General features: G+C 52.9%; 1 protein-coding gene across 1 annotated transcript; it reads left to right on the plus strand.

The window, feature by feature from the left end:
* The first annotated feature begins 6,360 nt into the window (after positions 1-6,360).
* Positions 6,361-10,607, plus strand: NKX3-2 (NK3 homeobox 2). Its single transcript, XM_029235658.1, has 2 exons — positions 6,361-6,893; positions 8,855-10,607. Exons 1-2 carry the CDS (start codon positions 6,434-6,436, stop codon positions 9,376-9,378), a joined length of 984 nt encoding a protein of 327 aa, XP_029091491.1. The 5' UTR covers positions 6,361-6,433; the 3' UTR covers positions 9,379-10,607.
* The last annotated feature ends 2,069 nt before the right edge of the window (positions 10,608-12,676 follow it).

Consider the following 12,676-nt stretch of genomic DNA (forward strand, 5'->3'; position numbering starts at 1 on the left):
AATTATAAAAGTTATTTTTTTAAAAAACAGAACTACCATATCGTTCATATGGGTGTATAAGTGAAGAAAATGAAAACACTAATGCGAAAAGATATATGCAGCCCAATGTTCATAGCAGCATTTTTATAATAGGTAAGATAAGGAAGCAATCTAAGTGTCCATTAACAGAAGAATGGATGAAGAAGATGTGGTGTACACACACACACACACACACACACACACACACACACACACACACAGAGGAATATTACTCAGCCAGAAAAAAGAATGAAATTTTGCCATTTGCAGCAACATAGATGGATCTGGAGGGTATCCTGCTTAGTGAAGTAAGTCAGATAAAGACAAATATTGTATGTTTTCACTTATATGTGGAATCTAGAAAATAAAACAGGCAAATGAATATAACAGAACAGAAACAGACTCACAGATACATACAACAAAGTAGTGCTTACTAGTGCGGAGAGGAGTGGGTGGGGGGATGGGGGAGGGGCAAGATAGGGGAAGGAGGTTAAGAGGTACAAACTATTAAGTGTAAAATAAATAAGACACAAGGATGTAATATACAGCACAGGGAATAGGACCAATATTTTATAATAACTTTAAATGGAGTATAATCTCTACAAATATCAAATCACTATGTTGTACACCTGAAACTAATATAACTATACTGAAATAAAAACATAAATTAAAAAATTTTTCTTTTCTTTTTTTAAATAGCCCCAAATCACCCTCTATCAGATGGCTCTAATTTTCTTCAGAGCACTTACACCATCTCATGTTTCCTCCATTGCTTTATGCAGGCATTTGCTTCTTGATGATATTTCTCCACTTGAATGTTAGCCTATTGAGAGTAGTGTCTTACAGGGCCATGAGCCCCAGAGCCTAGAACAGTAGCTGAGACACAGTAAGCACTCAAATATTTGTTGAACCTTTTTAAATAAATGATAGGAAGAGACTACAGAAAGGGAAATTGGCTGGAAAATTTATAAGGGAACCTGCATAACACCACAAAGGCCCTCAGGATAGTTACTTAGAGACAGAAATACAGTAAATTCAGAAGACTCGCTTGTTATTTTACAAGCATCTCAAACTCAGTACAAGTAACAGCACATAGCATCTTCCCCTTTATCCACTCAGATCTCCTTCTTCTCCTTAACCGCCCCTCAAATAGCATCATCATCTGCCCACTGCCCTAACTGACAGCCCAAATGAAGAAACAAAATCTGAGCGACAAGACAGGCTTGTGTGCAAAGCCAGAACTTATTGATGTTTAGGGTGAAATACCCCAATTAGTCTCATGAAAAAGTTAGCTTCTGAAAAAAATGAAAAACTTGCCTATGGCTCCAGTAAATCTCACAGACTGCATGTACCTTATATCGCCATCCAGCGGGCGCCCGGGTCCAGTTTGCACGAGAGGCAGTCAGCGGAGCTAGCAGAGAGGAATCAAGGAGATGTTAGACCAGGAGATCTCTGAGCTCCCGCTGCAACCGCCCCCATCGTTTCCCCCTCCCCTTGAGGGAGGTGAGTCTTCAGTGGGGATCCGGACTGTGTCTGGCTGAGTCTCTTCAATGGAACACCTCGGTTATTATATCCCTGACAACATGAGACTGTGGAAACATAAAACTAGGAGCAAAAACATTCCGTTTTATGAAACCAACATTCTCTTTTTGACTCTACTTATCACACTACTTCTCTACCTTGGTATCCTCACATCCCTCAGAGGTGCCCGCTAGGTGGCGCTCGTCCTCCACTGTACCCAGGCGAAAAGGGTACTTTTCTTTTTAAGCCTGAGAGGTGATTTCCAAATCTGGCTTTTTACAGGTAAGAAAACTAACTCCAAAGGAACAATGTCTTCCGTGAGGACGTATCGCAGCATCTCAGGAGCCTCGAGCAAAACTCAGGTCCCCATATTTCTGAACTCAACGGAACTTCCATCACCTGCTGTCTCCCTCTACACATGGTTTAGTTTATTAATTAGAATAACAATGGCGTATTTCTTTCCTTCTACATAAACAAGGTTTAGGTTCAGATCCACAGGCCTTAGCGTTCTTTATTTTCAAAAGTCCGAAACTGAAAAAATCGTTAGATTTTCCTGCCTAATTCTTTCTTTGATTTCCTTAAGTTCGAAGTTCCTTTTCTGATGAATGCGTAGCATAGAAATAAGTAAGGAAGACAATGGGAAACATTTAATGAGAATAAACATGAAGGTTTATGAGAAAAAGCGGTTAGAGTAGAAAACCCAGCTGGGTTGGCATTACACAAAGTCAGATTTGAATCCTGATTTAGCTGCTTACTGATGGTGGAATCATTTAAACTCCATGAGTCTCAGTTTCCTCATCTGTAAAATAGGGATAATAATGTCTTCTATTCACTCCACCCTCAGGGTTATGTAGACTAAAGAAAACAATAAGCTACGGTCCCGGCACATTGTTGGTGAGCAACATTTGTTTAAATATAAAACTACCTCGGCCTATAGTAATGGTCTGATATACCTGGACCACGTACGAGAAAAATCCTGGTGGGGTCTGAAAATGGATGACCTAGAAACCCAGGAGCCAGTGTCTGCTGGCGGGAAAGTGGCGTGTTGCTTGATGCTTGGGATTCTTCGGATGCTTGGAGTGCCCTCGGGAGCCTGTGGATAGGGACAGAGGGTAAGTGCCGAGCGCGGCCTGCCTGGATCTGGCTCCTACCAGGCGAGCCAGCACCGGCATCCTCTCCCTGCCCGTCAACTCGCGCAACTTAGCAACGGCATCGGAGAGAGGTAAAAACCCTCGTTTGAAGGGACTGGAAACCGTGGCCAAGAGACGGCAGGTGACTTCGGTCACCGCCGTTGGCGTCTGAGAGACGCGCTTGGCCTCCCACTGCAAAACAGCCTCTGGCGCTCGCCCTCGGGCCGCTCTGGGCACAGGAGACGGTCTCCTCTCCGGATCTCCCTCCATCCTGCCCCGGGCGCAGGTGGAGGGCGGCAGGGACGCTGCGCGCGGTGGCCCCACAGGAAAATCCCCGCGGACACGGGTCCCGGGAGAGTGCGTAGCAGCTTGCAGCGTGCGCCCGAGTAATGGGGTTTGCCTCCTCCCGGGGCCCTCGGCTCTCCCACCCTCATCCTGCGCTGCGCCGCGGCCCGCGGAAGCCCCACCATCCGGCAGCGCTTCGGCTCGAGGCTGCTCCCGGGGCCGGAGGGTACGGCATGTAGGGGGCGCGCAGGAACCAAACTGCCGAGGAGGAAGGGGAGGTCGAGGGTGGAAGTCGGAAAGGAGAAGGGGAAGATTAGGACAGAGCTGAGCGAGGGGCCGGGGAGGAAGGCACCGGCGCAGAGCAAGCCTGGCGCCCCCTCGAAGACTGGCCGGCCGAGGGGGGTCCGGAGCTCCGCAGATTCCCGGGGCCGGCCCAGGCCGGAGCGCGGCGCCCACCGAACCTCAGGCGCCGTCAGGCAGCCGTGGGTCCCCGGAGCTCCCGGTCAAGCGCGGAGCAAATCGCCCTTTATGAACTGGAAGCGGGGCCCCGGCGCGCCCCTATCGCCGCGATATCCAGCCCTGCGACATGCGCTGACCTGCTGAGCCCTCGCCACACACCCCCACTCGCCGGCCTTGACTCTGCGCGTACCCGGGGAAGCCTCTGTGCATCCGTCCACCTCCTCTCACCGGCCCCCAAAGCCTTTTCATTCCCACCCAACCCCACCAACAGCTTCTAGTGGTAGTTCCAGACCCGTGTGTTTACCCTCCGCCAACACCCAACTCCCGGCCCTGCCTGCAGCCATTCCCCAGACCTAAAGGTTGACTAACCGCCGCAGTTGCCGGAGATGACACGAGCCTCCCTCTCTGTGAGCCTCCTGAAGACTCGGAATGCGGCCACTTTCTTATACCCCGGGAACACACCAAAAAACGGACAATTCAAAGTCACCGAATTGCATCTTTCTAAGCTTTGAAAACCTCTATCCAAGCCTGTGGCAAGGGGTATATTCTACTTTGATTTGGGGTTCTTTAAAAAAAATTGGCGGGGAGGGGCAACTAAGTGGTGGTTATATATTCAAGTAAGTCTTTGTATAGCCCCCAAATTCACTCTAATGCTCAGTCACTCAACCCGCAAACATCTCTGCCTGCCTGTGTGTCCGGACTCATTCTATATTTGTCCACATCAAGTCCTAACCCCACAAAGGGATGGCTGTTTGCGACAGGCAGTTCACACCTGCCCGTTTCTCTTCTTCTGGGTGACCTGTGTCAGTCAATCTGCTCCTCAACTCGCCCCCAGAGAGTAGCTACAAATTGTCTAGGGTGGTGGGAGAGGGGTGTAACTTAATAAATGAAGGTCCGCGGGAGGAAGGAAAGGACAGATTTCTTTTGAAACCTCTTAAGCATCTGTTCTGTTCCCCCTCTGGGCCTGAAGAGCATCCCGTTCCTTACACTTGCCACCTACTGACACCAAATTTAAACACCTTTCCCTCAAAACTGAAGTAGTAGTAAAGAGCTATAAATGGACAATGACCTCTTCAAGGATGAGGCTCCCCCCCCCAATACACTACAGGGTGTGCACTATAGTGTATTTGGGATGCAAAAGAGCATCACGTGGCTGAAATGCTGGAAAGTATAGATGCTGCGAAGCCCCCCCCCCACTGACCCTGAAAACTACTAATGTATTTCATCCTGAGGTGTAGAAAAACAACTACCAAAAAGAAAGCTACAAGGGCGAATATTATTTGTTTTAGTGGCACCAAAAACACCAATCTCAGCAATTTACTAAATTAAAATCACAGTTCTTTAAACGTATTTAATGGTTCAAATTGTGTATTTGGTTTTAATTTAAATCTCTGGTAAAATTTACGGAAGACAGTGAAGTTGTTCCTTAAGCAACTTCTTCATTTAAAAATAAATAATATAAATAGGCAACAAATGTTTTGAGATATCCACAATATTTGTGTTTCTTAGCCTGGCTTCTTCTACTACATAAAATAATGCACTACTCATTTTTTTTTAAAGCGAATTAATGTCATCAGTTCAGAATCTTTACTATGGTAGTTCCCAGATATTCTTTTAAACAAAAACATATTTTTTCAACTCACAAGTAACAGAATATTTAAAGAACAAACTTTCAATTTTCTTCCTCGTGTAAAATTTAGCAAACTCCAAGTGCATTCAATTTTGACAGCCCAGGGAAATGACCGCGCAATTTCCAGAAACTCTCCCAAAGATGCCCTCTAATTTCTCTCCTGACTTTAGCTCTATCTCTACCATCTTTTTCTTTTTAATTCTTCTATAGAAATTGAAACAAATAAAATCCGGTGAGGAAAGAAAACTATTTCTACAGTGATTTTAATTCACTTATTATTTCAGAGAAAATAATTAATATTCCAGTGAGGAATCCGCGAAAGTATAAGGGGAGAAGAAGAAGCATTTCATTCTTCGAATCTATAAACCTCCCTAGAGAACAGAAACTACGCGCGTTTTATGGAACTGCGTTAACTTTGGGTTTCCCTCCCAGATCTGAGTCAACTAAATATCGTGTTCCATAAAAGTGCTAGAATAGGTGGCTACATCTGTAGAGGTAAGAATCGTGGTTTTTCAGCGTGTCTAGGTGGGTGAGCCTCTCTGTTGCTGGAGGATGCTTCGAGGACCAGGCTTGGGAGGAAAGGGGTTAAGTCAGACCCTGACTTTCTCCGCGCAGCGTGCCCCGTTTTGTCTGTTCAAGTCGACGTCGTCCAGCAAGAGCCAACCAATGGGCGGCCGGGAGCTCCCGGGACAGCCCAGTGAAGGGGCGTGGCCTGAGGCTGTCCCTCAGCAGTGAGGAATGACACCCGGGCGGGGGTGTGTGGGGGGGTGGGCTACGGTGGAACTCTGAGGAAGGAAAGAGAGAAGAAACAGATAAAACCAAGACAAGGGGTAAAAGGGTGCCCCGAGCCTCTCGGAATCCAGCGGCCGTCGTCGCCGCCGCCGCTGGGGGTGGGCTCCGGAAGAGCCGGCCCAGCAGGGAAAGGAGACGACGATCCAGAAGCGAAATCCTGCAGGCGGGGAAGAGACAGAGGCGCAAAGAAAAAGTGACTCGGGCCGTGCACCCCGGAGGCGCTCAGGAGGGGACTGCAGCCGCAGAGGGGCCTCACTGATCCTCCCCCCACGTCCTCCGAGGGCCAGACCCCGGCCCGCCCCTAAGGGCGCGAGGCGATGAGATAATCCAGCTGAGCTGCGAAAGGAGAACTTCTGGCGCTGGATTGGGGGGGAGGGGGTCTCTGGGCGGGGTGGGCCTCGGAAGTGGGAGTGAGGGTCGGCGCTGATCCGGGGCCAGAGGGGGGCGGAGGCTGCTGGGCAGCCCAGGAGTGGGCTGCAGGGGCCTCGCTCGCGGGGCTCACTCGCGCTGCGGCGGCCCGCGCGCTCCATTCAGCTCGGAGCTGCCCCGCGCCCCAGCCGCCCGCCCGGCCGGCCGGCCGCTCCGGCCCGCGGCACAGATGGCTGTGCGCGGCGCCAACACCTTGACGCCCTTCTCCATCCAGGCGATCCTCAACAAGAAAGAGGAGCGCGGCGGGCTGTCCGCGACGGAGGGGCGCCCCGTACTCGGCGGTACAGCGGTGGCAGCGGCGCCCGCTGTATGTTGCTGGCGGCTCTTTGGGGAGACAGACGCGGGCGCGCTGGGGGGCGCCGAGGACTCTCTACTGGCGTCGCCTCCTGGGACCAGAACGGCTGCGGGGCGGACCACGGAGAGCCCGGGAGGCTGGGATTCGGACTCGGCGCTGAGCGAGGAGAACGAGGGCGGACGGCGCTGCGCGGACCCGCCGGGGGCCAGCGGGGCCTGCCGTACAGGGGCGACCCTGGGCCTCGGCCAGCCGGTCTGTGAGCTTCCCGCAGCCAAGGACCTGGAGGAGGAAGCCGCGGGCCGGAGCGACAGTGAGATGTCGGCCAGCGTCTCAGGTCGGCTAAGGCTTCGCGGGGAAGGGGGCCGGGCTGAGGGGTTGGGCAAGGAGAGCAACCACGCCGAGTGGGGTGGGCCTGCTGTTAGCACCTTGTTCCCTGGGCCCCCCGGGTTAGCCAAGACCCTAAGCTCTGCGCATCGGCGCGGGCTGCTCTAAGCCTCTGGCAACTGAGCCCGAGAGAGGACCGAGAAACTCCTCAGAACGCTGCGTCCTGGGGTAAAGCCTCAGACGACGTCGTGGGGCAGTGTACTTTAGACCAGACTGGGAGAGAACCACTGCACCCTGGCTTTGAGTCCATTGCCAGTGCCTTCGGCTGAGTCTGTCTTCAAATCCCCAAAATCGAGGAAAGGGAAGAGCGAGGGTCCCAGAAACCTCGGGTAGCCAGTATCCGGGCCCTGGCCCAGAGATCAGAGATGCTCCCAGCTCGAGGTCTCAGAGCCCGCCCCGCAGCTCAAAGATACGTAACGAGGGACAATTTCTTTTTTTTTTTCCTTTTTACATCTTTATTGGGGTATAATTGCTTTACAATGGTGTGTTAGTTTCTGCCTTATAACAAAGTGAATCAGTTATACATATACATATGGCCCCATATCTCTTCCCTCTTGCGTCTCCCTCCCTCTCACCCTCCCTATCCCACCCCTCTAGGTGGTCACAAAGCACCGAGCTGATCTCCCTGTGCTATGCGGCTGCTTCCCACTAGCTATCTATTTTACGTTTGTTAGTGTATATATGTCCATGCCTCTCTCTCGCTTTGTCACAGCTTACCCTTCCCCCTCCCCATATCCTCAAGTCCATTCTCTAGTAGGTCTGTGTCTTACTCCTAGGTTCTTCATGACATTTCTTTTCTTAAATTCCATATATATGTGTTAGCATACGGTATTTGTCTTTCTCTTTCTGACTTACTTCACTCTGTATGACAGACTCTAGGTAACGAGGGATAATTTCAAGTGGGCCGAAGGCCAACCGAGCCCGAGCTTCGGGAGGAGGGTTTCTTTAGCTTTCCCAGACCCCAGGCCCAGAAGACCTGTGCCGGGCTGAGGACCCAAGAGCTGGAGGCAAACCCTGCAGCCAGCTGAAGGCAGAGGGGCTTGATTTAGGTCATCCCAGACTCAGCAGGGGGAGGAACCTCCTCAACCACGAGCTGGCACGTCATTTGGTCAGAAAGACCCCCGTGCCTGCCCCGTCGGCTGGACGGTGCTGTAGGCCTCACGCTGGCCCCAAGCAAATATTATCTGCTGCTGGACCTCCCTGCTAGGGTTCTGCGGGGAGAGCGGGGAAGAGGCAGGGGAGCTGTCGTCAGATTAGGGTCCAAGGATTTGAAGCAGGGACACCCCTCTACCCTCAACCCCAGCCCTCCTTGCATTGCCTTTGTAAGAGAGAGGGAGAAGCCTACCCGTGGCCTTGACTCAGCCTATTGCCATAGCCCTCCCACAATTCCGGGTGGATGGGGGCGTAAGACTCCGAATACTTCTGTCTCCAGGATCCATCTCCCCACTTTCTCTTTACGCGCAGCCAACACGTGTGTGCTGTGACGATGCGTGTGTGAGTGTGAGTGTGGGGAGGCATGCGAACCCAGGGAGGGTATCCGAAACGCCATCTAGAACCCCAGGGCTGAGGGCTGAGGGCTGAGGAGAAGGCGTGCGAGGATGCTCAGGCCCAATGCCCACATTGCTGCGAGGAGCCTGGAGCCCAGAGAGGGCAAGGAGCTGGATCTTGGCTGCACAGCGTGTATACAGCGGCTGAGTTCGTTGCCGGCTCACAACAAGCTTAGCTGCAGGAAGCGAGTGGGACAGGGTTCTAAGACTTGCCTCCCGGACCCGCGGCTTCCAGGCCCTCCCCACCACTCCGGCGGCATGAAAGGGTATTTCCGCCCCCCACCCCGACCACAGCGGTTGAGGCCGGACCTCACTCCTCTGCGGCACTGACAGTGCCTCGTTTCTGTTCTCACTGTGTCCACAGGCGACCGCAGCCCGAGGGTCGAGGACGACGGCGTTGGCACAGGAGGCGCACGCGTGCCCACGTTGTGCAGCGGCAGCGGCGGCGGGCCCGCGGGCGGCGCAGAGGAGGAGGAGGAGCCCGTGGCGCCCAAGCCGCGCAAGAAGCGCTCGCGCGCCGCCTTCTCCCACGCACAGGTCTTCGAGCTGGAGCGCCGCTTCAACCACCAGCGCTACCTGTCCGGGCCCGAGCGCGCAGACCTGGCAGCGTCGCTGAAGCTTACCGAGACGCAGGTGAAGATCTGGTTCCAGAACCGTCGCTACAAGACCAAGCGCCGACAGATGGCCGCCGACCTACTGGCCTCGGCGCCCGCCGCCAAGAAGGTGGCAGTGAAGGTGCTGGTGCGCGACGACCAGAGACAGTACCTGCCCGGAGAGGTGCTGCGGCCTCCCTCGCTGCTGCCACTGCAGCCCTCCTACTATTACCCTTATTACTGCCTCCCCGGCTGGGCACTCTCCACGTGTGCGGCCGCCGCGGGCACCCAGTGAGCCGGCCTGGGATGAGGCAGCGAATGATCCCCGCGCCCCAGCTCCAGACGGGCGCTGATGGCTGTACAAGTTGTGCCCTGTACTGGAGAGCCCCGCGGAGGGGGCAGGTGGAGGATGAAATCCAGCCCTGGCTCTGCTCTCCAGGACGTGCGCCCTGGCAGCGGGACTGGGTCTACCCAGAGGGGGGCGCCTTTTTCTAGTTTGAACAGAGGCGTCCTATGGCCTAGGGACCCTGTTCCTACCCCCCGCCCCACTTGCTTGGAATCCCTTGGACATTATTTATTACCACCATAATGTTGGGTTTGGATTGTGTCTGCCTGGGGATGGCGTTTCCCAGAGAGGAGAGAACTCCTGGAGACCACACAAGCCTGAATCCCAGAATTTCAGGCCTGCCGGGAGCTTCGTGCGCTAGGCCACACTAGTTCATGGTATCCATGCTACCAATCTATGTGTATCTACATATCTATTATTTTTGGAAATTGCAATTGTTACAAAGGGGTTTAGAGCCCTGGCAGCCCCAAGAAGCCCCAGGCTAGGGGTTCATTGAACCATGAAATGTTTGGTTTGCGGGCCCTCCTCCCCACCCCTTCCCGGTGTCAGAGCTCGGGTGGGGGCGCCTGATTGGGTGCTGAATGTATGGAAGGGAGCCTCTGAGCACAGGACAGGGCAAGGGCCCCGCATCTTCCCTTTCGGAGGTCCAGGCTGCGACCAACTGGGGGAGCTCCTGGGAACCCCCGAACCAGGAGAGAGGAAACCCAGGAGTCCTTCGCAGAACCTTTCTTTCTTCCTTTCTTTTTCTTTTTCTTTTTCTTTCTTTCTTTCTTTCTTTCTTTCTTTCTTTCTTTCTTTTTCTTCCTTCCTTCCTTTCTTTCTTCCTCCCTTCCTCCCTTCCTTCCTTCCTTTCTTTCTTTCCTTCTTTCTTTCGGAGGTTAAAACTTATAGCACTTTTCAGTTGCTTGTATTCAAATGATGGTTATTTTTGTATTCAATGTGAATATCCTTGACCGGCCTTTCCTCGGCGTCCTCTGCAGTTCGGCCACTGGGCCCAGTCTCTACCGTTTAGCCTCGGCGACTCCTGCGTCCTGACCCAGGATTCTCCCATCCCTGTCCCTGCAACCTAAGACAGGTGATCCTGTCAACCTCGTGTCAACCTCGCCGCTTGTCGCCTCCTTAAGGGCACTGTGCACTCAACTAGAGTATTAACTTTAAAAAGATTTGTGAAATTTGGAAGCTCTATTCGTTGTATTTTTTTTTCCTTTAATTTATAAACTTTTAGTTTAACATGCCCTCCTGGATGCCGTGTTTTCTCTGAGCCTCTCTCTGTCCGGCTTCGGGGGAACCGGTAACGTGGGCTCATTTTCCCAACTTGTTTTCAGTCCAGGACAGGACACCTCGCTCCCCCCGGAAGTCTCCTCGCTGCTCACCCTCAGGAAGCATTTAAATCCGCGCAGCTCAGGGAATCGTCATTTCTGGGACTTTGCAGGAGTCACAGAGGAATCCCACTGAATCCGGAGCAAATACCTAGGATTCACGTTTTTACTCGTGGGCACTAGTATCAGAGTCTAGGAAGCATCCATAGCTGAACCCGCTCCCAATTTCCATCCCCCACCCTAACCTTTTCACTCCTCCACCTGCCGGCATCCTCTTTGCTTTCGATTTTCTGAGAGTTTTCTCTAAGCGTTCCTGCCATTATTTCATTTCCAGAATAGGCAAAAACTCGCTGGAATTCTGAAGCGGTTAGGGGAGACTGAGGAGCTAATAAGGTGTCTCCCGGGGAGGGTCACCTGTGCTTTGACCCCTGCCGGGTGCAAATGACGCTGCACCTTGTTCCAAAGCACTTCCACTCACTCCCTCATGACACGTTGTCACTTGATCCGCACAGAAGCCCACCGTGGGAGCAGAGGATGGGCAGGGAGATGGTTATTTATTACTCCATTTTAAAGATGAACGCGCCCCGCCGGCGTTCCCCAGAATGACTCCCCAAATGCCAAGGATTCACCGGAGCAAAGCGCTCACCGCTACACGCCCCTCACGTCGGGTCCGGGGAGAGCAAGCAAGAGTTAATGCCACACGGCAGGCGCCAAGGCCCCTAGTCCGTGGCCTCAGTCGGGAAAACACTGAAACCCAGACCCGGGCTACTTTCAATTTCACCGCAGCAGATAGGCCGCCTCGCCCTCCTCCTCCGCCTGCGATCTTTCCCAGCCTTGGACCCTCCGGCCTTGGCACCCCAAAGGCCTTGGCCGGGCTTCTGCTACCCCTCAGCCCGGAGGGGGCAGAGAGTCGCGACAAAGGCTTTACGAAACGATTCCCGCTTCTGGAAACAGTGAGACGGCAAGGGAAAAGCAAACGCCCTCAGGAGATGCACACCCTAGCCCCCAAGTCCAACTACCTTCCAAAGGATTCCTGCAATCATTTTGTTTCTTTCTGACATGTTTTTAAAATTCCACTTTAATTTCATCATTACTCATGAATGCATTTTCCTTAAAGAAAGTTAGAAGTTTTCCAGTAATGCTAGAATCCCTTCTCTTCTCTCCAGAGATCGCCATTACTGCGGGGTTTTTTTTGGAGGGGGGCAGGGTTTTCTTCCCCTTCTGAAAACGTCAATTGTTTGTGGCTGCGTCCTAAGACTGTAGTTTGCTCTCCATCCTTGCGGATTTGGAATCCAGAGGACTGGGAAGTTTCTTCCGTAGGCCAGGCGGCGCCCCTTCCTTTCCTAGTTCCCTCTCCGGCTCCCTGCTTGGGTCAGTTCTACTGGGCTGGCTCGAGTCGCTCGGGAAAAATGACTCAAACGAATTCAGTTTGACCCGGATTGTTGCAGTTTCACTCTGAGCTGCTCCGCGGCTGGCGTTGGCGCAAATGCCGTTAAGATCTGATTCCAGGAGCTGGAGGCAGCCTCCGGGTCCAGCCCACCCTCCGAGGATTTCCCACCGCATTTCGTGACCCAAGATGTATGTCTTTACCTGGACCCCAGGCCGCAAATGCGGCTCCTGTTGGAAAGTTTCGGTATTACTTTCTTCGTTTCCTTTTCCTTCTCTACTCCCACCCGTGCCCTTTCTTTGAAGAGGAGAAAGTTCTGCTTTCTGCCCGCCCTGTTCCTGTCCAAGGAGATCTTCCTTCATCCACTCCCTGCGACCCTGGGCCCCGCTGAGCCCTCTGGGCCTTCTCAGGACCTGGTTGCCAGGAACAGTTGTCACCTGAGTCAGGTAGACTTTTGGTTTCATCCTTCTCAATCCCTGTCAGCCCTTAGTGAATCTCAGACCTGGCCTTAAAGATCACTGGGTTCGACCCACACACTTAG

This window comes from Monodon monoceros, unplaced genomic scaffold, assembly GCF_005190385.1.
Source record: "Monodon monoceros isolate NGI ecotype Baffin Bay Population unplaced genomic scaffold, NGI_Narwhal_1 Super_Scaffold_20, whole genome shotgun sequence".
NCBI classification, from domain to species: Eukaryota; Metazoa; Chordata; class Mammalia; order Artiodactyla; family Monodontidae; genus Monodon; species Monodon monoceros.

Bases quoted from the DNA above. Each gene is read 5' to 3' on its own strand.
- NKX3-2 (XM_029235658.1), top strand. From the start codon at position 6,434: ATGGCTGTGCGCGGCGCCAACACCTTGACGCCCTTCTCCATCCAGGCG. The intron at 6,894-8,854 runs GTCGGCTAAGGC...CTGTGTCCACAG, and splicing joins GATGTCGGCCAGCGTCTCAG to GCGACCGCAGCCCGAGGGTC.